The sequence below is a fragment of the Orbicella faveolata genome, unplaced genomic scaffold (assembly GCF_042242905.1).
Source record: "Orbicella faveolata isolate gen_17 unplaced genomic scaffold, um_ofav_v1 contig_48, whole genome shotgun sequence".
Taxonomy (NCBI): Eukaryota; Metazoa; Cnidaria; class Anthozoa; order Scleractinia; family Merulinidae; genus Orbicella; species Orbicella faveolata.
The window spans coordinates 9256410-9283705 of record NW_028301578.1 but is presented as its reverse complement, the minus strand read 5'-3'; the positions used below and the strand labels follow the sequence as shown (position 1 = coordinate 9283705).

General features: G+C 39.0%; 2 protein-coding genes, 1 long non-coding RNA gene and 5 pseudogenes across 4 annotated transcripts in view; 7 read left to right on the top strand and 1 right to left on the bottom strand.

Moving 5' to 3' along the window:
* LOC149096434 (adenosine receptor A3-like) overlaps positions 1-26765 on the bottom strand; it is a 319741-nt pseudogene extending 292976 nt beyond the window's left edge. Inside the window, exon 1 of the transcript XR_016204431.1 lies at positions 25021-26765. The product of XR_016204431.1 is annotated as an adenosine receptor A3-like (transcript). The remainder of the gene's footprint in view (positions 1-25020) is intronic.
* On the top strand, positions 686-3596 carry LOC149096441 (melanocortin receptor 5-like). The gene has a single exon (XM_089281751.1). It carries the CDS (start codon positions 2040-2042, stop codon positions 2952-2954), a length of 915 nt encoding a protein of 304 aa, XP_089137877.1. The 5' UTR covers positions 686-2039; the 3' UTR covers positions 2955-3596.
* LOC149096440 (uncharacterized) lies at positions 3383-6970 on the top strand. Its single transcript, XM_089281430.1, has 2 exons — positions 3383-3442; positions 5152-6970. Exons 1-2 carry the CDS (start codon positions 3383-3385, stop codon positions 6691-6693), a joined length of 1602 nt encoding a protein of 533 aa, XP_089137556.1. The 3' UTR covers positions 6694-6970.
* On the top strand, positions 8743-10440 carry LOC149096439 (uncharacterized). Its single transcript, XR_016204454.1, has 2 exons — positions 8743-9498; positions 10023-10440. It is a non-coding gene; the product is annotated as an uncharacterized LOC149096439 (long non-coding RNA).
* LOC149096438 (adenosine receptor A3-like) lies at positions 12870-14087 on the top strand (annotated as a pseudogene).
* On the top strand, positions 17223-18411 carry LOC149096437 (adenosine receptor A3-like; annotated as a pseudogene).
* On the top strand, positions 18935-20102 carry LOC149096436 (uncharacterized; annotated as a pseudogene).
* LOC149096435 (uncharacterized) lies at positions 21635-23108 on the top strand (annotated as a pseudogene).
* Positions 26766-27296: the final 531 nt, after the last annotated feature.

Sequence of the window (27296 nt, the reverse complement as noted above, 5' to 3'; positions counted from 1 at the left end):
TTATCAAGGATATCAGCCTTTAAGGCATTTTGCTTAGAAGAAAGAAATTTTCATTTTAGTTAAGGCACAGCGATAGCGGGTGCATATAGACAGGGGTAAAAAGTTTAGGTATTTCGGCTGTAAAATAACAGCAGCAGATTGGAGGCAACATCCCTTTTTTTTTTTAGAAACATAATATTACCACGGTAGCTACATGCATGCAGTGTCTTAAGAGTTTTGGGTATTCATAATACATTGTTAGGTAATTTGCACATTCATAATTTATATATACAACAAAAACACAACAATATTTATCAATACACCGATCCTGTAGAAAGGACCTGAACTATGGGCAAAATCTTTGAAACTTTAGAAAAAAAAATAAAAGAGCTATTACAGCCCTTGTCCCTTTATTAAGGCTGGTTCCGCTAATACACAAACAAAAGTACAATCAACATACGTAGACGCAATAACAAAAGGCGTTAATTATCAGCAATTTACTGCGTTCGCGCAAGTCGGTACATGCGTCAGAGTAAGTCAGCTCTAGCAGGTGTTTTGGTCAACAAAGCAAGTCCTCGAAAATAATATTTAAGGGAAAACGAAGGAACGATTTCTGACTGCTAAACTAAAAGGTGAGTACATTGAAACTCATGCAGTATTAGCTCGTGGACTTATAGGTAAGGGTAGGGGGTAAATCACGTTTTTTTTTTTTCGCCTCCACAAGTGGGATACGTTTCTGATAACATCAGGGTTGATGCATTTTCTTCGTGTCGGGTTAGTAACTGGTGTTGCCGAATTTTTGTAGCAGTTTGGCGAGTCCGTAATACGATTCAAACATTGAGAATAAGGATTTAAAATAACGTATTACGATATTCGTTACGCTATGATATCCAGACTTCCAACAATATTTTTGCATTGTTAACTGGTATCTTGGAGCAATACCATGTGATATTTTTTTCTCGACCTTTTCGCGTCTTTCTTCCGTCGAGTGGTATATGGGTCAAATTGTATTTTTTTCGAAATTAGAGATAAATCTTGTGACTACCTCATCACCGTATTATTGTACTTTGCAATTGATAGCCTACTTGTTTTCACGAGCCTAAAGCTGGTTTAGGAAACTAAGGTAAACATCTTCAGCCAAACGCCCGAACAATATTTGATGCAAGTGATAAATCTTCTAATTTTCCTATGTGCTGATATATATCAATTGTTAGGAGAAAGTACTTGTAGGCTTTATGGCATAAGTGGACCACACACATGAAATCGCACAATCATAATCACGCATCTTTATAGCCCTAAGAACACGTACATGTCTTCGGCTGCGAAATTCCCTTTTTACATTTCACAACCCCTTACCTGTCTGAAATGTTTATACTTAGCGCGTCTTCTCACGGTTATGGACTTGGATGTTGTGTTCCCCAAAAGAAGCATAAATTTTACAAAAACAGTTTTGTATTTACCCGTAGTAAATAGAGGGAAATGGTTAGGAAACCTGGCAAAGTTCTTTGTTGTATGTTTTTGTGCGCTATTTTGGGATTTGACCCTCCACACAACCTGACAAAATACAAACAGTGGTTGTATGTGCTCATTCGAAGCATTCCGATTACGTAATTCACGCAAAGTCGACGAGCATAGAAAAGAGATGTGCAGAGTCAAGGACCTTCCAACATAAATCTCAACATGCATGTTTACTTCTTTGATGTTTACCGGTCCTCCTGACCGCTTCCCTCAATTAACTATGATTTACCGGAGCAGAAATTTGTAATGATTTGCCCTAGTTTAAAGGGAGAAAGTTTACTACTTAGGTTTATGGGTAAGCCAGAACTATACTCTCTGCTCCAGAGAAAATATCAATTATTAGCTATTAATAGGAAATAATCATTCCAATTCAACGACAGGAGCAACAAACGACAGCTAAACTACTGTTACTACGCTCAGCAGGACGCATGAATAGAGTGTTGAAAACGTCTTCGTGAAAGATTGTGGACTTAACAAAAGGAGTGCCAAAACTGAAGAAACATTAACATCTAAAATTACCGGCTCAGAGGGAGAACACGAAAATGGCGACTTCGAAAGTAAATGGAGATGGAAACTACACAAGGCTGTGTAGCACAGGTCTCCATGGCACACATCAAAAGATTGTGTATTCCACAGTCAGCAGCACGCTAGCTGTAATTGCAATTTTGGGGAATGTTTTGATCATTGCTGCTCTTCAGAAGGTGTCGTCACTTCATCCGCCATCAAAACTTTTGCTGGGTTGCCTAGCAACCACTGATCTCTGTGTGGGCCTCATTACGCAGCCTATACATATCGTCTTCTTGGCATCACCAGAAAACTCCAAGAGTTGTTACTATCTTAACTTGCTTTTTAATAGCACGGCAGTAATTTTTGGAGGAGTGTCTCTGTTAACACTGACTGGAATAAGTGTAGACAGGCTTCTCGCTCTACTGTCGGGATTAAGATACAGACAAGTGGTAACCTTAAGACGTGCGTGGATTTTTGTTGCCGTGTTTTGGCTTTTCTGCCTTGGAGTTGCGATGATGTTCTTTTACGACTATCTTATTACTATATCCATCATTTGTATAGTGATGTCATTCTGCATATTAATGTCAATTCTCTGTTATACGAAAATCTACCTGAAGCTTCGCCATCACCAAGCACAGGTACAAGAAAATGTCCACCGAGGACAAACGAACAGTGAAAGAAGTTCGCTGAACATAGAACGGTACAAAAAGACGGTCTCCAGCGCATTATGGGTACAAATTACATTAGTGGTTTGTTATCTCCCGTATATTATCGTAACTGCAATAACTACCATCACAGAAATGCATACACAGTTCCTTGACCTTTTTTTGGAGGTAACGATATCTCTTGTATTGTTCAACTCATCTCTAAACCCATTTTTGTACTGCTGGAAGATGAAGGAAGTGAGGCAAGGAGTGAAAGTCACAATCAGACAGTTGGGGTGTCTCTGAAATTTCTTTATAATAGCTTAATTGTCACTTTATTCGACTATGGTGATATTGTTGCGGGGAGGGGGGGATTGGTATCTGAATTCAAATGCTTAAATGGTGAAATTAATTTTAATTTTTCAGTCAAAACTTCAAGTTCCCATCATACTTATAATACACGTAATAAGGACAATTTCCATTATCCTAAGGTGCGTCCCAATTGGTATAAACAGAGATTTGTTTTTCATGCCATAAGGGAATATAATGACTTAGAACCTAGTATAAGAAGAGTGAAATGTTCACATATTTTTAAAACTAGCTAGACCCTTTTGTATAGCTCAAGATTTCTTTGTGGTATTGTATAATTTTACCGTGTTAGTTCTTTGTATTTAGTTTGTAATTTAATTTTCTACATAGGGCTTCCTTGGCGAATTGTGTTCCCTGGTTAAATAATGTCATCACCATCATCATCATCATCATCATCATCATCATCATCATTGCTTAACTGTTTAGTATCTTTTCGTACGGATACCTTATTTATTAGATAGTCTGTAATCTTGCAATCGTTATGTCGCACACCCTAAACTGGAATCACGTGGTTATACCATTATATCATTGTACATAAATTAGTGTTGTTCAGTTCTAATAAAGCAGTTGTGTAGAGCACTTGTCACGATTCATTGCGTACTCTATAGTAGTACTCCGGATCCTAATACACAACACTGTACAATGTACCTGGATCTAAAGATCATTTACATTGTCATCGGTATGTCCGGGCCTCGGCGCTTAGTGCTTAGTGCTATATAGGTGTCGCACTATTTAACAAATTGAAGTCAGTTTTTCATTCGTCTGTCCTGTTATTGACCAGGAATTTCGTCATAACGTTGTCAAAGTACCTGTGGATCCACGAGGCGATAGCCGAGTGAATCCGCAGACTATTTTGATAATGTTATTTTGACGAAACTCATCGTCAATAACAGGATAGACGCATTAAAAACTGACAACAATTTACGATAACAAATTGTCAAATTGTCCGCTCTTGCTCGTTGACGCATCCCATAAATTATAAATTCATGTGTCTGTTCGCTTGTTGACAATAAAAATTAGCCAATGAGCGCGTCAGAATTTCTGCAGTTATCGTAAAAATCGGAGTTGCGCAAGGAGCATGGGAAGAGTTTTAGCGGAGTTCAGGCGGCCCCAAAGGGACGCCAGGGATCCGGAAACCCATACTCAAATAAAAAAAAAAGAAAGAAAACCCAATAACGGATTTCCTCATGGTTGTCATAGCTAGAGGTATTGATCGTGAACGTGTACGCGCGACGACGACGGCGATGACGGCGGCGGCTGCGGAGTTGCGCGATAAGGCGGCCATTCTCCAGCTAATAGGTTGACAGAGACACGCAGCCCTGGTTTTGAGCGGACTTCTTTGATATTGGACATCTATGTTAGGGTCCACTGACACCTATCGTAACAATTTATATGCTGACCAGTGACACGTGATCATGTCGCGGACTCAAGTCTAGAGCTTGTCGTGGTCATGTGTTTTTCGACACACGATTCGACTGCTGACCAAGTGCTGGTTCTTGATCGGATCGCGGGCTCATTTCAAGTTAACTTGTTGTAATCAGTACCGGGTTGTTCGGAAGCCGTTCAACGCTAACCCAGGATTAAAAGTTAACGGAAGAATATTTTTTTCTTGTATGCAAATACTTTTCATTGCTTATGTTTTGTACAGTTCGAGACTACTCGCAAAGTACACTTAGACCCAATACAGAAGGCCAAACGATATAAACAGGAAACCTTACAGTACAGTTACAAAATTGAAATCAAAACTCTCGCTTGTCCTAGCATAGATTAATTGGGCTTTGAACAAGCCGACCCAGGTGTTCTGCTCTTAGACTTGGCTAAAAGTATTTATTAAACTTAAATCAATCGATCACTTACATCACTACAGAAAAGATAACGCTGAGTTTTGTCATTTGATTAAGTTTGATGCTTTTAGGTTGACCCGAGTCGGAAACTTACAGACTTTACGGAAACATGGCTCATAGATAATCTATGTAAAACAATATTCCGTATATATATATATATATATATATATATATATATATATATATATATATATATAAAAAGTTAAGATGCTTCGAGCCAACAGGGATGCCACGCGCCAGAAGGATCCAAAAGGATTCGTAGTCCAAACCTCGAGTAATGAAATTTGTAGGCAATTGTGGAAAACGAGGACGGACAACTTCGAGCGAAAAATACGACCGATTTACTTAATAGAATTGAGGATCTTAACAGGAGTGGCCCTTTTCCCGAAGGCACCCTTTTAGTTTCTTGGGATGTTGTGTCAATGTTCCCTAACATAGATAATCAACTCGGTCTTACTGCAGTAAAGAAGGCACTGAATGCCAGAGAAAACCAGCTTCCATCCACTAATTGCATCTTAGAAGCAGTAGAAATTTGTTTGAAGAGCAATCACTCGGTTTTTAAGGAAAACTTTTTCCTACAAATTCATGGCACAGCCATGGGCCCAAAGAACGCCTGTAGTTACGCGGATCTTGCCATGGGGGAAATAGATTATCAAGCTAAATTTTCTGGCCCCATAAAGCCGACTTTATGGTGGCGATACCGTAACGATGTTTTTGATCTCTGGCAACAAGGCCTTCCTGCACTGCATGAGTTTACTGACTTTATAAATTCCCTATATCCTACCATTAAATTTGAATTAGTTTTTTCTGAACGCGAGCTTCACGTGCTAGATTTAACTTTACATCTCATCGGGGGTTTCATCCAGACAGACGTTTATTCAAAGCCAACTGATAGCCACTTGTATCTTCCACCATCAAGTGCTCACCCCAAACACGTATTCAAGGCTATCCCTTATGGCATAGCAACTAGGTTACAGAGAAACTGCTCTGAACAAGCATTTCTTGCCGAGAGAACAACTGAATACAAGGGTTATCTAGTCAATCAGGGTTATCCCACAAAACTAGTGGAAGATCAATTTTCTAAAGCCTTAACTACATCTAGAACTGACTTACTTAGAACTCGTGCCAAAGCGGAGAAGAAATTGTTTCCATTTGTAACAACATTTAATCCAAATTTACCTGATGTTGGTCGCATCATCAGAAAACACCTAGGTATTTTGGAATCCAACCCCAAATTAAAAGAATTTTTTCCGCCAAATTCCATCATAGCCTCTTTTCGAAGATCTAAAAACTTTAAGGAGTTGTTAGCGCCATCTCGTTATGGCTCTAACACTAAGGTTGAAGAGGTTGTTGAGGTTAAGGGTTGCTTTAAATGCAAAAGAACAAGATGTGATCTCTGTCGCAACTACTTTGTTGAATCAAATTCTTTCCAAAGTTTTCAAACAGGCAAGAGCTATAAGATACGATTGAAACTTTCCTGTGATTCAAAAAATGTCATTTATTTGGCTTCGTGTAAGAAATGTAACTTACAATACATTGGCTCTACAACAACAGATTTTAGAGTTAGATTTCGCAACCACAAGTCTGCTATGCTGACCAAGAAAAAGACTTGTGAGGTAGCGGTGCATTTCAACAGAACACCGCACGACTTAAACGACTTTTCTTTCCAGTGTATTGATCAAGTGCAGATAAATGCAAACAATACAAGTAACATCGAAAAGCTTTTAATCACTAAAGAGGCATATTGGAGTGCACAGTTGTTCTCTCTGGCACCTTTTGGCTTGAACAAACGTCAGGAATTCCACTCGAAAAAAAGAATAAACTACAATTAGCGCAAAAATAACTTGCAAATTTGGCGGTTATCTTAGTTCAGGTGTTCAAAGGCCCTGACCTTGGATCTTGTTAGCTTTGTTAGCGCTAGGTTTTCTCAGGGGCCCCCATCGGGGAATTTAGTAGATTATTGTTGTTTAAGGGCCCTGTTTAGGGCGCCTGTTGTGCCTTGCCGCGGCATAGTTTCAAGGGCTTTGTTTGGGGATTTTGGGACCGCCTTTTTTGAACATTGAATATTTTACACGCGGGTCCCTTCACACTTTCGGCTGACTCGACGAATCGCGTTACTTTTTTGATATTAATCTTATTTGTATTATATTCGATTATTTATTCTTATTTGGTTTGTGTCTTTTGAGTTTTGTACCGCATTGTCATAGTATCTCGCTTAGTAATCACCGATTGTTTATCATTGGTTAATTTTTTCGTTTTCATGTGTTACCACGCCCTGTTATGTAATCATCTTTGTAATATGATGTCATTTTTTATACTGTAAACTTATTTAAGGTTATTGTAATTTATTATTCACTTGCACTGCAACTGATGAAGGTCTTTGACCGAAACGTTTATTTTTATTAAATTTTTAAACTTTTTTTTTTTTTAGATTTCTTAGATTTTTTTTCGCTCGAAGTTGTCCGTCCTCGTTTTCCACAATTGCCTATATATATATATATATATATATATATGTTATTTGCCGGCTTAGGGTCGGTCCGTATATTGAAAAACTATGAACGATGTCTTGAAAATGCTGCCCGAGGCGCGCCGCAGGCCGAGAGCAGCATTTTGAAGCCCGGGGTTTTCTATAAGGCGGCAAATAACATGTTTATTTTATTTATTATTTTTTTTTTTCCTGCAGTAAATTGGTTTTACAGATTACAAATGGGTTTGTTTACGTAACTCCTGTCATTGAATCGGCTTGCGCTCCCTCTACTAACGATTTGTAAAAAATCTTGGCAACGAGCGAGTAACTCAACTAGCAGACGAAGAAAGATGGTGAACAGATTTTTCCGAACTGTTTTATGTTAGTTCCATAAATTTCACCAGCTAAGTTCTCCAAAATTGTTTTTGCGGTGTGAAATTTCGTGCGAAGTTTGAAGTTTTACTACAAAAACAATTTCTGTCAGTCGTTGCTTTTAAAACCACTTAAACTCAGACTTCTCTACCGTAAATTGAATGGCAGAAAGCGAGGAAATTCTCCTAAATACAGCAACGATCAGATAGGTAAACTCGACTGAAATTGACTAAAATTCTACGGCGAGAGAAACACAGGATTGCGCGCCATTACAGCGCCAAGCTACAAACAACCCAGTAAACTCTCACAACTTCAAAACACTCAATTGAATTTACTTACAGTGACTTTCCTTGCCATTTTAAAGTGAACAGAGAGAAACTTGCGTTGACTAATCGTCGCTAGATATGTAAAAAAGACAAAAGATTGACGATTACCGCTAACTTTTAGGAGCGAAATTTAGACAGCGGGGAAAAACTCCGGCCCGTGGGCCGTATCGTAAAAAGCTGGACCAGTCATCTGCGTATGATTAGCCAATCGAATTCGAGGATTTAGGATTCCGGCCCGCTCAGATGCTTGCGAAGAAAATAGTAGGGATTATCAATGGAGATGAAAATTAATATCATTTGCGAAGTGTGAGAAAACAAATATGATTTAAGGAATATATTCGTATGAGCTTCTTTCTGACAATTTAAACATTAGCGGCCAATACATTTAGGAACAGAGCGTATTTCCTCTGGACCCTCCAGTGATCAACCGACTTGCAATAAAGTATGGTTTACTTAATATCTAGTACTAAGGTTAGTCAAAAATAGGTAGTCAATCGTTTGGAATAATTGTCCTGAGAAAAGAAAATATGGTTGTTTTCTAAAGTCACCACTGATCACAATATTTGTTTCTACTTATTTAGTTTCAGTGATTTGTTAAGTTGGTAATTTTGGAGTTGGCAGTTAATAAACATTATTATACATTGAACTCACTATCTCTTTTCTGAATTGCCGAAAGCGTGTAGTGAATTTTCGAAATCAGCGTCTGTAACGTCATAGCTGCAGATTATACAATAATCATGTCAAGGACACTCAAGGTCACGGGTAATCGTGTCATAAAGGACCGCGGTACATGATTTCTAAGGGTAATCCTGTCAAGTCCGCGCGCTTTGTGTTGCTTGCCGTCAGTGAAGAAGCAAAAACATGACTTTCATTTTTTTCGTTCAATGTGTAATTAAACAATTATTGGATTCGGTTTTCGTGATATCCAGAATAATTAAGGTCTCGGCAAGGGTTATCAGCCTCAGCCTTCGCCTTCGGCTTTCGGCTAATGATATTACTATTACAATACTATTCTTCGCTGGTAGCTGCATGCATGCAGTGTCTCAGGAGTTTTCGGTATTCAAAATTACATTTTTAGGCAACTTACATATTCATAATTTCTATATACAAAAAGACAGCAAAATTTATTAATACCAGCGCCGATCCGGTAGAACGGGCCTGAACTATGGGCGAAATCCTTGAAATTGTGGAAAGAAAAATAAAAGAAAGAGATATTACAGCCCCTGTCCCTGTATTAAGACATAATCAACATATGTAGGCGCAATAACGTGCTGTTGTTGGAAAATAGTCCCAACACAAGGCGCTAATTATCAGCACTTTTTACTGCGTCTGCGCATATCGGCAAAAGCATCAGAAAAATAAATAAAAAGAAAAAAAAAAGCTTTAGCAGGTGTTTCGGTAAACAAAGCAAGTCGTGATAATAATGTATGAAGGAAAGCGAGAGAAAAGCGCTCTGACTACTAAACTGCAAGGTGAGTACATTGAAAGCCATGTAGTAATAGCTCATAGTTTTATTGTTGATAAGATACTCGGTACAGAGCAGATGTATTCTCGGGGTAAATCATGTTTCTTTTCGCCTCTGCGATCATGGATGTTGCCGCATGTTATTTTCCGAAAGGGTCGGGTTAGTGAATCGTATCGCTGAGTTTTTGTTACAATTTGGCGAGCCTGTAAGACGAGTCACACAGTATATATGCACGTATACCCGGGGTAGGGGTAAATCACGTTTGTGTCGCCTCCACAAGTACAAGACGTTTCTGAACATCAGTCTCCAGAAGGGATAATTTTTTTCCTGTCAAGTCAGTGACTGGTATCGCTGGCAGTTTGGCGAGCCTGCAAGACGAGTCAAACAGTGAAAACAAGAATTAAAAAAGTATTACGATATTGACTGGGGAGGCGCGGCGATGGGCCACTTGGCTCGCATGCAGACTTTTTTTTTTTTTTTGCGATATTGACTATCCCATGATTTCCAAACTTCTCTCAATGTTTTTCCTAGGTAAACTGGTATTGCGGCGCAGAAATACACTGGGATATTTTTACTCCACCTTTTCTGATGAGTGGTATATGGGTCAAATTGTAATTTTTCGAAAATTAGAGATAAACCTTGTGACTTCCTTGTAATCGTATTGGTGTTCTTTGATAGCCAACTTGAATTAACGAGCCCAATGGGGGTATATACATCTAAGGTAAACATCTTCGGCTAAGGGCAAAAAAGCCCTATTTATTTTTGTTTTTAAATATTCAAGTTAAAGAAAAATGTCTTTGCGTCAGTCATACTGAAAAAAAAAAAGAAGTGGCGATATAGTAATACAATAATAAGCATTCCACGCCTTAATAGTCTAAACCTCAAAATATTGCGCATATTTCCTGAAAGATTGCCCGATAAATTGTCATTATGTAATATTAGACTTCCATGAATACAATACAAAAATGGTTTCAATAGTAAAAATACGGCCGTGGGCGATATTTGAGGCAATTCATAAAGCTTTTATTTTGAGTTTGCGCCTAGGAATTGCTATTGTTCGGAGAAAGTATTAGTAGGTTCTCTGGCATAAGTGGACCACACATGAACTATCACGTACCTGTAGCCCTAAGTCAATATACGTTGATGCATTTATACACCTGCGTGAATACGTCCAAGTTTCATTTTCTTTTTGAAAATAAGATCACGTAAGTGTTTTTGGTTGCGAAATTCGTTTGCTACGTTTTACACTCACGTACCTGACGAAAATGGACTGCGATCTTCCGAAACGAATCTTGCGCTCCCCAAGAGTCGCACAGATTTTACAAAAGTTTTGCATTTACCGGAGCAAAATTTTGGAATGATTTGCCAACCAATTTTTATAACATAGCTTTAACGTAGCACGCGTTCTGATTGGCTAATACGCTCGATCCATTTGCCCGTGGGTTGCACGCTCACGTCAGTTTGTTTATTTGTACTTTTTCTCGGCAATTTTTTTCATCGATGTTTTTAAAACATGATTCCTTTTTTTAAACTCCTAAAATATGGAAAGATTTAATCATTCTTCCGGATATGAGAAAGATTATTCCTGTGGGTTACGAAATTTGGAGCTCAAGTTTCTTGACGGGCCTCCACCTAAGAGATTTGCTAATTTAAGCGAGAGGGAGTTGAATCAGCTGGTTGAACAAAGGCACTCGGCACTCGGAGACAGACCAAAAAAAAAACATAAACTGGTCTGTATCAACCTTTCGAGGTTAGTAATGTATAGCGGGAGTTTTAGAGAGAATTTTTCAGCGATTTGGCGACAATAAAATTCAATACAAGCTTTCATTGTAAAACTGTTCTGTGGTCCAAAGCCATTTAAATGCTTTCGGCGAGCAAAACTTGTACAAGAGAGTCAAATTTCTGTTATAAGTCTTGCTTACGAAATCCTTCTGTTCTAAAAATTTTAAAGATAATAGTTTTTCTGAGCTTTAATAAAGGAATTTTTATCAAATATTGGTAGCCTCTGCAGATGAATTATTTCCCTTGGTTACAGTTTTGCTCGATCGCTCGACTCGCTCGATCGTAAATTGAACTCTTGAAATTGAAGAAACAGCCGCTCGAAGGAGCAATTGCATTGTGCATAAATATAAACTTACATTTTTGACAATTTCCTTTAAGACTCAGTCTTCTATTCATTTAAGCTTATTTTACCAAATAACGAAAGAAAGAAAGCCATTCATGTGTTCAACTTCAGACGCGCAACTCATCAATTTAAAACGAAATGGAAAGGAAAACGAAACCCACAAACCTGCTACTGAATAAGAGCATCTCAAACAGCTCAAAGACAGGGGTGTTTGTTCGCTTTCTTCTCCACGCTTTCTTTTAAGAAATGTCTGGTTCCATATTGTTCTTTTCTTTTGCCGGAGAGGCCATCAAGGACAGAGAGCTCAGCAACCAAAAGGTTCAACCATGTGTAGTTGGTTTTCAATTCTTCGGAAAACTGATCCAGATTTAAGCTTGACTAACGTTTGAGAAACACTTTTACCGAATGTAACTTTCGTTTGTTGTCAGCTTGATATTTAGGTTAACGAGCAGTTTGAAGTTGTTTGTTTTCCCGAGATCGAGAAAAGGCAAACTATAAACTCGCCGCGATCCAAGAAATATTTTGATGTGTCGCTTTGCATTATTTTTGAATGAACATTTTCGCGCGGTTTATCGCGTTTTTGACTTCATGTAAGCCGGACGGTATTCAATATATACTCAAAAGTCTCAAAAGTCTCAATTTCATAAAAGAACTGGTAAGCGTGCAGTGTGAAACTATCGAGTTGTGTATGCACTTGGGAGGTTTGCTAAGCACTCAAGAAGCTAGAGTCACACTCGGCAATCGCCTCGTGCGACTCTTACGCTTCCCTCGTGCTTAGCAGCCTCCCACATGCATATATAACTCGATAGTTGCACGCTGCACGCTTACCATTTCTTAAATATAGACGGAAGCTCACTCAAAAGATTTATGGGTAAGCTAAGCCAGTGTTATCACGCTCTGAACGACACATTACTGGAGTATTGGAAACGCCACCGCAACAGACTGTGGGAGAGAGAGAGAGAGAGAGAGAGAGACAGAGAGAGAGAGAGAGAGAGACAGAGAGAGAGAGAGAGAGAGACAGAGAGAGAGACAGAGAGAGACAGAGAGAGACAGAGAGACAGAGAGACAGAGAGAGACAGAGACAGAGACAGAGACAGAGACAGAGAGACAGAGAGAGACAGAGACAGAGAGACAGAGAGACAGAGAGAGACAGAGAGAGACAGAGAGAGACAGAGAGAGACAGAGAGACAGAGACAGAGAGACAGAGAGAGACAGAGAGACAGAGAGAGACAGAGAGAGACAGAGAGAGAGAAATGGCGACTTTGAACGTAACTGAAGATGGCAACTACACAAGTCTGTGTAGCACAGGCCTCCATGGCACACATCAAAATATTTTGTATTCCACAGTCAACAGCACGCTTGCTATAATTGCAGTTTTGGGGAATGTTCTGATCATTACTGCTCTTTAAAAGGTGTCATCTCTTCACTCGCCATCAAAACTTTTGCTGGGTTCCCTAACAACCACGGATCTTCTGTGTGGGCCTCATTACGCAGCCTGTAAATACCGCCCTTTGGGCGTCGCCAAAAGACTCCAAAAGCTGTTACTATCTTTTCATGCTTTCTAAAATCTTGGCAGTAATTTTTGGGGGAGTATCTCTGTTTACACTGACTGCAATAAGTGTTGACATGCAGACTTCTCGCTCTTCTCTCGGGGTTAAGATACAGACAAGTCGTAACGTTAAGACGCGCGTTGATTTTTGTCGCCGCAGCTTGGCTATTTTCTCTTGGTGTCGCAATGATGTTCTTTTTCAACCGTCGTATTGCCATGTCCATCATCAGTACAATGATGTTATTCTCCATAGTAACGTCGATTGTCTGCTATACGAAAATCTACCTCACGCTACGAAATCGCCAAGCACAGGTACAAGAAAATACCTACCAAGGAGAAACAAACGGAGGAGGAACTTCGCTGAACGTAGAATGATACAAAAAGACAGTGTCTAGTGCACTATGGGTACAGATTGCATTAGCAGTTTGTTATCTTCCATATGCTATCGTAGCTACAATATCTAACAGCAAGGAAACGCGCGCACGATTAATTGAACTTTTGTTAGAACCAGCACTATCTCTTGCATTGCTCAACTCATCTCTAAACCCATTTCTGTACTGCTGGAAGATGAAGGAAGTAAGGCAAGCAGTGAAGATCACGATCAGACAGTTGTGGTGTTTCTCAACCTAAATGTACAATGCCTTCGATCTGAATGTGATTTGCATTGTCCTTGGTACCTTTTAGTACTCTATCGGCGTATATTACAGTACTGTATATTGGGGACTTAAGGTGGCTCAAAACTGTTTCCAACGCTTTCCAGTACGTAGATATTGTGTCACTATTGCCACTCTTTACCAGCTGATGCTACAATCATAGTATCCAAAAATTACCTAATCATTGATGAACTTTGTTATCATGTTTGTTACACAATAGGTTACCAAAGCAATTGTATGACCTGTTATAACTACTCTTAATTTTAGCTTTAATTACCTATATTTTAAAAACGGAACTAAGACTTTTTTTTTCATATTATCAAATTTGATTAGCAGTATGACACAACTTTTAGCAAAACCTGAAAATTTCTTCACATATTGTCAGAGGCTCCTTAAATTTTCAAATATTTAATGCGTTCACCAATGTTTTTCTTTTTTTTTTCTTTTTTTTTTTTTAATACCATGATTGCAAGAGCAATCAATAAAGAGTGGCTACAATTACCCATGGAGTATTGGATACTGTTGGGAACTGTTTTGAGTAACCTTTATGTATTATAGTACTATTTTATCCATTGTTTTTTTTTTTTTTTTTTTAACGACGAGGAATTCCAAGATGGCGGATCCACCAGGTAGTTGTTTGGTATGAATGATGAAATTACCAAGAGATATAGCTTCAATATCTCACTTTGTTTAACTCAAAAACAACGGTTTTAGAATATTGTATTCCCTCTAATGTTCATTGTCATCGTTAGCACTTTCGTGAAATTACTGTGAAGGGGAAGGAGAATTTCCCATCCCTCAACCGTTCGTAGGCAGACAAAAAGAGCTAGATGTTGATAAATCTTACACCAATATCAAAGCCAATTTAGTAGTGATATAAATTCCAGTTATTGTAAACAACTACGAAGGAGAGGTCAGATAACTTATATGACCAATCTGTTCTTAATATACATTTCTGTCACCCAATTTTCCTGTACAAAAAACACTGTCTCATTGTGTGCAAAGGTCAAATTCACCTTTAGCGCCATTATGGTGTGTTAAGCCTGGGCCAATCAAATTGATGGTTTTTGCGTTAGGTCAGTCAAGGCCATGCGGTCTTATCTTTTCACATATGGTTTACTTCAAGTCCTTTAACCTCTCAGAGTGTTGCGAAAAATTCCCGCCCACCCAACCCTATTTGGCTCTCTTGGAGCACAGTATCACACTTAAGTATAGTTTGTATCAAATCTTTTGCCACACATAATCATATTGCTATGTAGTGGTTGTAGTTTATCCAGCTTAGTGCTGTTGGACTTGAGCACCATGCTTGCCCATTGAGAGTTTTATTTATTTCATTCTAAAGTTACAAAGATAAATATAAAGTAGACAAGTAAGAGGAGAAATGGAAAAGGGCAAAAATATAACAAGCTAATTAGATACCCTTGTTTAATTGACAGTAATAATTAGGGTAAAAAAGTTAACTTAACATAGGAGAGGAAGGGGTATGAATTAATTAATACTGAGCAAAATAATACTGGAAGAATGCTTTTTAAAAACGTTTTCTAGTCGCTAAGTTACGTATAGATAAGGGAAGGTCATTCCAATAGTAACATCCAAGAGTTTGTTCTGATTGTTACTGTTAGTGTCACGCCAGGTGCTGGTTTGGACACATGGGCCACGCTTGCTCATTGAGCTTTGCTTACAAATGTTATAACATTAATTTGCTAGTTTAACAGGCTTAGAACAACACTTCTAATTGATTGATTGATTTCTTAGAATAAATAAACTTTTAGAGGGGATGAAGTGCTCAATATAGGTCGCCCTTTTCCCACATAGACTCAAATGGCCCCCCGGATAGCTATGTTACCAAAGAATCAAACCTATGTTGTTTGCTGTTCTCATTCTTCCGAAGGGAGAGGGGTAGGGGTGAGAATTAGGACCCCAGGGGGAGAATTAGGACCTCTCAATAGCTTGGTGCCTACAGTGACTCCCGGAACGGAGGGAGAGGATTATTTCCTCTTAGGGCCTGGGGATTAGGACCCCAGGGAGATTATGAGGACCTCTCTGCAGCCGGTTGCTGTTTATTAATAATGTACTTATCGCTTAGGTCCTCTCGTTGCTAACCACCTGACCGGTGTCATCCTGTACGATTCCTATTGGCAACTCGAGCACTTTATCTCCTGCCCCTTTTCTCACATCAAAAGCTGTTGTTGTCTTGTTTGATTTCATGGGTTGGGAGCATTAATGGTGTTTATAAGGAGCAGCTGGGTACCTTACCTAAATTACCCATCAAAACTGAGACCCAAGGCCTTAATCTAATTTTGTATTTCTGATTAACACATGGCACAATTTGGGTGGGGTTTTTTTGTCTGTTTGTTTGTTTGTTTGTTTTTTCTTTTCTACGAACAACAAGAGCTACAACTCAGAAAGATTTTATTACCACTAGAATTATCAACTTTTATTACCGTTAGAATTATCAACTATAAGAAGTTATTGAAGCATAAAGGAAAATACAAAAACAGTCCAGTTTTACAACACCAAAGAAGCACGCGATTATCTTTACTGGAGATATAAACTGATGTTTACTTTTGCCAACCATACACTCCAATATTCGAATCTTGTCTCGATGTTAGTTATAATTGATCAAGCTGTGAATAGATGACTTGCCGCACATTTCAAGGATCAATTGTAACCAGTACAAAATATTGCACGGGAAGAAAGAGGGAAAGAAAAAAAAAAAAAAAAGAACCTTTACCTTTTATTATTTTTACCGCAATAATAAAATGAATGATGCCGAACAGAACACAAGAGTAATTTACATCAGTTATTGCAATTGAATCATTTCTTCGTGTAATATCCGAAATAATGAAGTATTTCGCGAGTTTTCCAATCTGAAGCGGAGGGCTGATATTAAAGGGGCTAGGTCACGCTGTTTTAGGTAATTTTGTTTGATTTTGATAATTATGAGCTCTAAACGTCAAATTGGCAGAGCAAAAGTCTTTCATTTGCAAAATCACGGCCACATAACAACTGAGAATGATTTTCCAGCTGTGTGAATGACATTTTGATATAAACTGATATAAATTTGATAAAAAGGTAGGCCGACGTTTTCAAATATACCCAAATGCAATCCATTTTATTCCTATCCAGTTTTGTCCATCCATGTCCTTTCTTGGCTTTCCTGTGTTTTGTTTGAGATCTTCATAGTTTTGAGCCGTTTTTGTGATATTTTAGTTAATTCTATGACCATTTGATCGGTGCTGAAATTGTCTAAAATTGCGTGACCTGGCCCCTTTAAAATTACAGTACATCCCTCGTCATTAATTGTATTACAAAATGTTAATGATGCGTCATTAGAAACGTGATAATTACTTTTACGGTAACAGTTTGGGTGACTCGTTAACATATGCTGAATTACTATGTGGTACATTTTGTTCAGGTTTGACAGAAGAAAAAAAGTCCAAATATTTTAATTGAAAACTTGTTTATTTGCTTGATTTATTCCTTAAGTATTTTATACTGGATTAACCTGAAGGAAGCAGACCATTATCAGTTATAAAAATGGCTAACTTAACGGAATATGGAAACCACACGACTCATGGAACTTTCTATTGCTTTGTGGGGATCAGTGGAATGAAACAAACTATATTCCTTTCAGCATTGAATTTTCTTACATTTATCAGTGCATTCCTTGGGAATGCTATGATCATTGTTGTTCTTCAAAAAGTGTCTTCCCTTCATTTGTCGTTAAAACTTTTATTTCGTTGCCTTGCCTGCACCGATCTCTATGTGGGCCTAATTTTACAGCCTCTCTACATTACATATTTACTGCCTTCAGAAGATTCCAAATGTTGTTACTATTTCCAAACCATTACTAATATGGTAGCTGCGGTATCCTATGGGGTGTCGCTATCGTCTTTGACTGCAATAAGCGTGGATAGACTTCTCGCGCTGTTATTGGTGCTAAGATACAGACATGTGGTAACTTTGAGACGAGTGCAGATCGTTGTAGTCTTTTTTTGGCTTTGTAACGGTGCCGCTGCAATAACATACCTTTACAACGACAATCTTACTATAGCTATCGTCTGCACGGGGCTGTTACTGTGTTTAGTAACCTCGGCCTTCTGTTACACGAAGATCTTTATTACACTCCGCCAACGCCAAAATCATCTTCTACTACCAGAAGAAGATCACCAAGAAGGATCGAACAAAGTGGGAACTCATATAAAAATAGCACGATACGAAAATACAGTATCCAGTCCAATGTGACTACAAATTACATTGGTAGCTTGTTATCTCCCATTTGGTATAGCAATGGTGGTAGTTTATTTAACTGAAACTTATCCTTCATCTCTTGCCCTCGTTTGGGAACTCACACTATCTCTTCTTACGTTTAATTCTTCTCTTAACCCGATTCTCTACTGTTGGAAAATCAGAGGAGTAAGAAAAGCAGTAAAGGGAATGATAAGGAAGACATTTTGTCCTGTCAAGTTAGCCGTACCATCGGCCTAGACTGTAAAGAACAAATACTGAGAGCATGTTACTTACAAAAGAGTTAACGCATACATTATTTCTGAGTTCTAGAAAACAAACACAAACAAACAAACAAACAAACAGGTTGAAGATGCTTGCATATGAAAGCAGTCAACATTTTATTTTACTAAAATAAGTTAAGTCTGATAAGAGTCGACTTTCCCTTCAGAAAATCGAGCAAATTAACCACAATGACAGGTAATGAAGATAGAACAGTTCAGCAGTGGCTGTTCTCGTAATGTACTCTGTAAAAGTTTCCAGCACTATTATAAGAGCAATAAATAACAACAGAAATCATAATTGACTCGGATTCTGAGGGGAGACTAGTATTATTTACATTAATAATAATTACAAGTTGGTGAAAGAAAATAGCATAGAAAGTGAATATCGATTGGAGCCTAGAGGCTAAAGGAACCGCAAAGTTTCGAGGTGGCTTCTAATAACTATTCTACCTCGTATTTGCATACAATCGGAGGTCACGTGAGATAGCAAGCATGTGATATCCGAGCTCAGTGCAAGTTAGCTGTCCGACCAAGCAGTCTAAAGTTCATTCTCGCAGTCTTATTTTCGAGTGTTTTAGACCTTTCTACGTCATGCGGTTAACATGTCTGGAGGAAAAGAATCCGCAGAATCGGCGAACGAAGACCAGTTATTGGCTTATGACCAAGACGAGCACAACAACGCCGGAATATCCGGAGAGAAACATCTCGACACGCCAAGTGTCATGGCGGCCAAGGCCCCTGTGAGCGACTCGAACATTTCGATGTCGCATGCTGACGTAAAGCTTCTTTCGTCAGCAATACTGACCTTGTCACAGAAAATGGATAAATTCGAGGAATTCCCTTCTAAAGGGAAAGGAAAAGGCAAAGGTAAACGGCTGAGTGATGACCGAGAACATCAACACGGTCTTCCCGCCAAGAAACCCGCCAAAGACAGCTCGATCTCCTCGAGCGACCAACATGAGAACGAAGAAGACATTCAAACTCTCAAGGATAAAGTAAAGGGTGAAGATGGCGATCTTGAGGCGGAAGAGCCAGAGGAAGACGAAATTTTAGCGGACTTGGAGAAGGAGTACGAGTCTGAACACCTGACGGGCAAAAATATTCACAGTCCACAGCTCGCCAAACTGCAACCGCAACCGTTTGCCAGATAAATTGCTGAAAGAAAAGCTTGAGCGCCAAGCTAGACCGGAAAATTGCGATACTGCTAAACCCACAAGGGTAAATCTAGGCATCTGGCGTAAGCTCCGTGAGCCCACGCAGAAGAGGGATTTGCAGCTGTTCAAAATCCAGCAAGCCCTCGTTAAAGGCATAATCCCAGTCGCTTGTTTGACTGATCTGTCCATGACAGAGAGGAAAGGCCTAGACGAGGAAGGGGTTCAACAGATAAAACAGTTTGGACTCGACGCTCTATCGTTGCTGACGCATGTTAACTATGAACTTAACATGCAGCGAAAGCAACACGTGAAACCTGATATTGGCAGAGATTATGTCTCTCTCTGTTCTTCTCATGTGCCGTTCACTGACTTGTTGTTTGGAGATGACCTTCAAAAACAGTTGAAAGACATAGGAGATGTGAATAAAATTGGAGCCAAAGTGCAAGGTCATAGAGGACCCCACAGATCCCAAACGGGCTATGTCAACAACAATAACTCCAAGGGATCTTTTTCCCACAGAAATCAGTCAAAAAAGTTGAAGGGCCAAACCTACAAACCCTGGCGACACAAGGACTACCAGAAGTCCAGCACAAACAACAAGAGGTCATCTCAGTAACCCACGAAGCTAACACGGTAAATGCTGTTTCAAATTTTGTTGCTGGTAATATAGCTAAACACATCTCTAACTGGAGGTTTATTACCACAGACCCAAGCATCCTTGAGATTGTGTCAGGCTATTTCATCGAATTTGAAAGCACACCATGTCAGTCAGCTGTGCCACATATTACTTTTTCTAACGGCGATGATCTCATCATTGCTGGAGAGATAAATAAACTCCTAGAGAAGGGAGTAATTAACAAAACTACTCATTGTGACACTGAATTCATATCCACAGTTTTTACTCGGTCCAAGAAAGATGGGTCTCATCGACTCATCCTAAATCTTAAAAAATTGAATGAATATGTCACATATCACCATATTAAAATGGAATCTCTCCAGTCAGCAGTACAGTTACTTAAAAAAAGACTATTGGATGGCAGTTTTAGATCTCAAGGATGTTTATTATTCTGTGCCCATAAACCCCCAGCACAGGAAATTTCTCAGGTTTGAGTTTAAAGGATCTCTTTATGAGTTCACCTGCTTACCAAATGGCCTTGCATCGGCCTCTAGAGTATTTACAAAGCTCATGAAGCCAGTATATGCAACATTGAGGTCAAAAGGATATCTTATACTAGGCTACATAGATGACACCCTTTTGCTAGCAAAAACACCTTATGAATTAGAGCAAGTTGTGGCTGAAACAGTTGCTTTGCTTAGATCGCTGGGATTTACAATTCACGAATCAAAGTGTGTCACAACACCAAACCAGATTGCCAAATTCCTGGGATTCTTACTGAACTCTAAGGACATGATCATTTATATGATCCCTCAAAAAGCAGCCATTATCAAATCCAAGTGTCACAATCTAGCACATCTGGAAGGAACCATTCCAATTCGAGATGTGGCCTCTGTAGTGGGCCTCATGGTCTCAGCCTTTGAAGGAGTTCAGTATGCACCTCTGTTCTATAGGTCTCTAGAAAATGACAAGACGTATGCTCTAAAAAACAATGGATGGGACTTGGAGGGGAAAATGACACTCTCCCCTCTAGCAAAACAGGACCTTTCATGGTGGATCACCAATGTTGATCAACTCCCCAAAGCCATCACGCCTAAACCCTCAGACTTAACTCTCATGACTGACAGCTCTCTTAAGGGCTGGGGAGGGGTGATTGAGGGCACATCATCTGTAGCGGGTGGCAGATGGTCACACCAAGAATCCCAACTACATATTAACCTTTTGGAATTGAAGGCCATTCATCTCGCCTTGCAGGCCCTCTGCAACCATATGCAGAATCGCCACATAAAAATCGTTTGTGACAATACTACTGCTGTTTCATACATTCGTAATATGGGCGGTACAAAATCTTGCAGTTGCAATGACATCACCAGGGAAATCTTTATGTGGTGCATAGATCGAGAGCTAACACTATCAATTTCCCACTTACCAGAGAAACTAAACGCAGAAGCAGACAAGGCTAGCCGTGAATTCCACAGTAGTAACACTGAATGGTCGCTAGACCAAACCGCATTTAATGAGTTGAAATCAAAGCTGGGTGAGCCTGATATTGATATGTTTGCGTCAAGGCTAAACCACAAGACAACCCACTATATAGCCTGGAGACCAGATCCAGGGGCAGTAGCTTTTGATGCCTTTACTATAGATTGGTCCCACTATAACCTTATCTATTGTTTCCCTCCGTTTAGTCTCATCGGCAAAGTCCTTCAGTTCATACAAGAGAGCAAAACAACAGCCATCCTAGTTTACCCACATTGGCCAACACAGTTCTGGTATCCACTCCTGCTTCAGTTAATGAGATCTCCACCGGTAAAAATCAGGATGCACAAGAAGACTCTAACATTGGCCTATCAACCAGAAGAAGTTCACCCTCTGTTCCCCAAACTTCAGCTTCATGGATGTCTTCTGTCCAGTCATCATTAATTAATCAAGGCGTAACATGGGAGCCTTTGAACACCATCTTGGAATCATAGCGATCAGGACCCGTAAGCGATATCATACATATATTTCAGCCTGGGTTAATTTTAGTAGTGACAATTCTATCAGTCCAATGAACCCAACCCTGCAACAGGTTTTGGAGTTCCTGTCATTCCAATCAAAAACAGTTGGATATAGTACGGTAGCAACTGCTCGGAGCGCCTTGTCAACCTTCATCAAAATAGATGGCGTAAAAGTGGGTGATCACCAACTAGTGTCACGGTTTATGTCTGGTTTATTCAATCAAAAACCAGCCCTGCCTCGCTATACTGAGACTTGGAGCCCACAGATTGTGCTCTACCATTTAAAACTTATCCAACCACGGGGAACTTGTCACTTAAGCAACTCACTCAGAAACTAGTCATGCTTATGGCACTCCTCTCAGCACAGAGAACCCAGACTCTTCAAAAGTTATCTCTGGAGGAAATGCGTGCATCGCCTGGAGAGTATATATTCCATATCTCCTCTCTCTTGAAGCAAACCAGTGCAAAAGGGGGCCAGTTATAATGTGTACCAGTTATAATGTGGATAAAAGACTTTGTGTTGTTGAATTTTTGACAGTCTATATTGACAGGACAGCCTCTCTTAGAAGAAGCACAAAGCAGCTGCCGATTTGCGATGTAGCACCTCATGGACCTGCCTCTAAGGACGCAATATCTAGATGGGTTAGACAAACTATGAAGGATGCAGGAATCATTACTTCAGTTTTCAAACCCCATAGCACTAGGGGTGCAGCAACGTCAGCTGCTAAAGCTGCTAATGTACCTATTCATGAGATTATGAACACTGCTGGGTGGCGCTCAGATTCAACCTTTGCAAAATTTTATGATCGCCCTATCATAAATGAAAGTAATTTTGCAGAGGCTATCTTTACTAGCAGTAGCCAGTAATTTTCTGTGTTTGCAGCTTTGCATGCTCTAGCAGTGGTACCATACCATATTCTGTTTCATTGTGTTTACATTAGCATTTGGTAATGGTACATGCCGTGTGAGGAGTATCATTAAAGTACATGCCATGGTGTTACAGTTATTATGCCTGGTATTTGCTGTGGCTTTGAGCTTTGAAATCTCACGTGACCTCCGATTGTATGCAAATGCGCGGTAGAATCGGAAAATTAAACGAGACTTACCTGGAAGTTGAAGTTTGATTGAAATTCTACCGTGGCATTTGCAGGAATGAGGAGGTCACATCCCACCCATCCCATGGGCCCTTACGCTCTTCATAGTGACCTCTTTTCCTGTACCATCAAAGCCACACCAAACTGCTTTCAAGACTGAACTCGGATATCAGATGCTTGCTATCTCACGTGACCTCCTCATTCCTGCAAATGCCACGGTAGAATTTCAATCAAACTTCAACTTCCAGGTAAGTCTCGCTTAATTTTCCAATTTAGAGTTAATTTTAATTAAAAAAGAAAGCCGCAAGAAAGAAAACTAAATGTTAACATTATTATTCAAATTTCTTAGAGTATTGTTGTGACAGTAAATAATGTTTTACTTATTAGACAGTAGACAATGTCCTGAGGTCTTTCAGGTAATAAGAAAAATCATGCCAGGGATCGCTTATCTGGTAGGCAAAGACGGCATATCGCAAAAACTAATGTCTAGTAATATGTGATCTGAAGGCTGTAGCCATATTTATCTAATGCTGGTTATATATAGCACAGCATCTCATTGGATAGGAAGACAAACTAATACAGTTATATGCAAATACAATTGTGATATTTGAACAGTTCTTAACAGGAACTTTTTGGCATGGAAAGTGATATAAGCCTTCGGGTTCCGATTATAAAGTTTATCTTGACCTTGATCAAGGGGGATATCACACTAGTCCCACGGTTGTTTGATAATTAGATAATTATGGTATATTTTATTTTGTTTTATAAAAGGTAATTATTAATAAACTTAGTTGCGAGTGAAAATTAAAAGAAATATGACGTCAGTCTTTTTTTTAAAGCTTTATTGGGTTTCAATTATCAAAAAAGAATACTACCCTCAGTAATAAATAAATAAATAAATAAATAAATAAATAAATAAATGGATAAATAAACGAAAGAAAAGGTATAATAACCAAAAAGGCAAGCACGACCGAGACCAAAGGATCCATGCAAGGAGCCGCCCAAGTAGAAAGTTGATGTTTCTTCAGCGCCACCCACGCCAGGCCAGAGAAATTTGAAAAAGCAGCTTTGTTTTTACTGTTAGGCCTACCATCCATACTAATCTGTCACAAAAACAGAGCTTTTCGAAAACGTTCTTCTTATCGGAGGAATTGGAAAACTCCGGCTTTTCGTTTTAGTGTGAACGGAAAACATTTTAAACACGGAGCTTCTCGAAAACGATGTCGCCACGATAATCATGGGATTTCCAAGCCCAAGTTTTCCTCAAGCAGTAATTAAAAATGAGTGATGATTGTTGCTTTTTCAAATTTTTTCGTTGTAGGGTGGAGCGGAACTAAGTATTAAAGAGTGAGGAATAATCCCGATTTGCATTTAGAGAGAATTCAAAGCCGCTTTAATCCTGTAATATGGGTGTTTGGTCCGGCAAAGAAAGTCTTTTATACATCCTGAGATAAAAAAAAAAAAAAAAAAAAAAAAAAAAAAAATGAATCGAACCGAAAAACACCGACTACACAACAAAAAGGTAATACTATATTTAAAATAGTGCTCTGGCCATGTTAATAAAAATAATGAGAAACTGTCATGTTGTCAAGGCAGGAGTTTGATATTGAGCTGAAAGAGCCACGCAAATCGCCGGTAGCTTTCACTTATCACCATTGGGTCTCCGCAAAAGAGCATCTTTTGCTTCAGGGTTGGGATAAGTGTATGAATCGTTGGATTTTCGTAAAAGATTTGTGTTCTCACGCTTCACAAATAAAATTTATTATTTTTTCCCTAATAATAATCCTTGGCATGTAATTATACGTGTAATTATCTTTTCTTTACAGGATTAATTTTGAACCACGTTTTTAAGTCCATCACTTGGTCTCTGTTTAACCTAAAAGCAATAAACGTGATGAAATGGCCAATTACAACGTGATATTTCATGTGATGGTGTCAGGTATCGATTGATTAAAGTTTAAAACTCTCCCCACTACCCTGTGAAACTCTGTTGTAGTAAGCGCCAATATAGTACTGCGCACTAATAAGCGTTGAATCCCGGAAACACCGAGGACAAGTCGCATTGAGAACTAGGGCATTGTATAGTTAACATGAGAAACCACAAAAAATGTCTGATCGTGACCTTCATTCCTTGCCTCACTTCCTTCATCTTGCAGCAGTACAGAAATGGGTTTACAGATGAGTTGGACAATACAAGAGATATTGCTGCTTCCAAAGATAGGTCAAGTAATCTGTGTGCATTTCTTTGCTGTTAAATATCGTAGCTACGATAGCAAATGGAAGATAACAAACCGCTGATGCAATTTGTACCCATAATGAACTAGACAGAGCCTCTTTGTACCGTTCTATGTTCCACGAAGTTCTTCCCCCGTTTGTTTGACCTTGGTGGACATTTTCTTGTACCTGTGCTTGGTGATGGCGAATCGTCAGGTAGATTTTCGTATAACAGAGAAACGACGTTACTGTGTAGAATAACATCGCTATACAAGTGATGGATATAGTAATACGAAAGTTAAAAAATAATATTATTGCAACTTCAAGGCAAATAAGCCAAAATAAGGCAACAACAATCCACACAAGTCTGTATCTTTACCCCGAGAAAAGAGCGAGAAGTCTATCTACACTTATTGCAATCAGTGTTAATAGAGACGCCCCTCCGAAAATTACACCCAAGATATTAAAAAGAATGGAAAGATAGTAACAACTTTTGGAGTCATCTGGTGACGCCAAAAAGGCAGCATGCAGAGGCTGCGTAATGAGACCCACACAAAGATCAGTGGTTGCTAGGCAACCCAGCAAAAGTTTTGATGGGGGATGAAGAGAGGACACCCTTTAAAGAGCAACAATGATCAAAACATTCCCCAAAAATGCAATTAAAGCTAGCGTACTGTTGACTGTCGAATACACAATCTTTTGATGTGTTCCACTGAGACCCGACCTACACACAGTGGTGCAGTTTCCTCCTTCGGTTAAGTTTGAGTTCGCCATTTACACGTTCTTCTTTCAGCTTGTGTTAGTGTTGATATTCCTTTATCTTTGTCACTCCTTTTGTTGGAGTCCGCAATCTCTCATGAAGATGTTTCCAACACTCTTCTAATGCGTCGTCCAGCGGGTAGTAGGTCTTTTCTGGTTGGTAGAAAGCAAAACGTTTCCAAGGAAATTGCTTTTAGTGATAAATAGTTCTTGATTCATTTTAAGAACATTGAGTCATGAAGTAAGAAAAAGTAAGACCAAAAGCTACTACAAATTTGCGATATTGGCAGAGAAATGCTGCCGAACACATGCAAATATAAATCTGTCATTTCATTTCATTTCGGTTGCTGACAACTTGTGTTGTCTTGCTGTTTTAATAACGATCAAAGAACCCAACATTTTAGAGCTTATCTTTTCTTAGTCGTTAAATCTTGAAAGTCCGTGCAATTACTTTCGAGGTCTGTCTTCTCTGAAAATTATTAACATTGGCTAGGATGACGTACATATATTTGGGCGTCTTTTAAACATGCATGCAAAATATAACCATGCTTCTTTTGTGTTCCGTGCCGCAGTGCGTTAGTCTTTGTTTTCTTAGTATTATAGATAAAATTCGTAATTCAGGGATATAAGTAGCGTTATCGGCCTTCCGCTTCAGGTGATAAGGCTTACATCGACAATGAACAACATAATCCATTTGCAATAAGTTATCCAATGTTTTCCTGTTGTCTGCATCAGCCACTTGATTATGGTAGGAGACATACCAAAAAGTCATGTTAGATTAAAGCAGTTACGAACACTAAATACTAAAGATGATCTAGGTTCTTTTCTTTCCTCTCGAGCACAAGCTGTCTTTTTTACTTGATATAACACTCGATTTTTTTGAGACATGAGACATGAGACATGTCAGCTGTTCCCAGCCTGCTCAATTATAATTAACATTTAGAGAAGATTCGAATACTCGAGTGTTCGAAAACAGTAAAGAAAATCACGTCCCTTTTTTTTTTTTTTTTGTTACACTGGACTTTCTTCCTTTACGTTTCAATGACTCAATTTTTATAGCTGATAATACAATTGTTAATAAGAACTTTAAACGTTTTAGCTCATTTGCTTGTAGAACAACGACGACA

Excerpts from the sequence above, each read along its gene's own strand:
- LOC149096441 (XM_089281751.1), top strand. The coding sequence starts at position 2,040 with ATGGCGACTTCGAAAGTAAATGGAGATGGAAACTACACAAGGCTGTGT.
- LOC149096440 (XM_089281430.1), top strand. The coding sequence starts at position 3,383 with ATGTCATCACCATCATCATCATCATCATCATCATCATCATCATCATTG. Across the intron at positions 3,443-5,151 it reads CATCATTGCTTAACTGTTTA|GCAATTGTGGAAAACGAGGA; the intron begins GTATCTTTTCGT and ends TGAAATTTGTAG.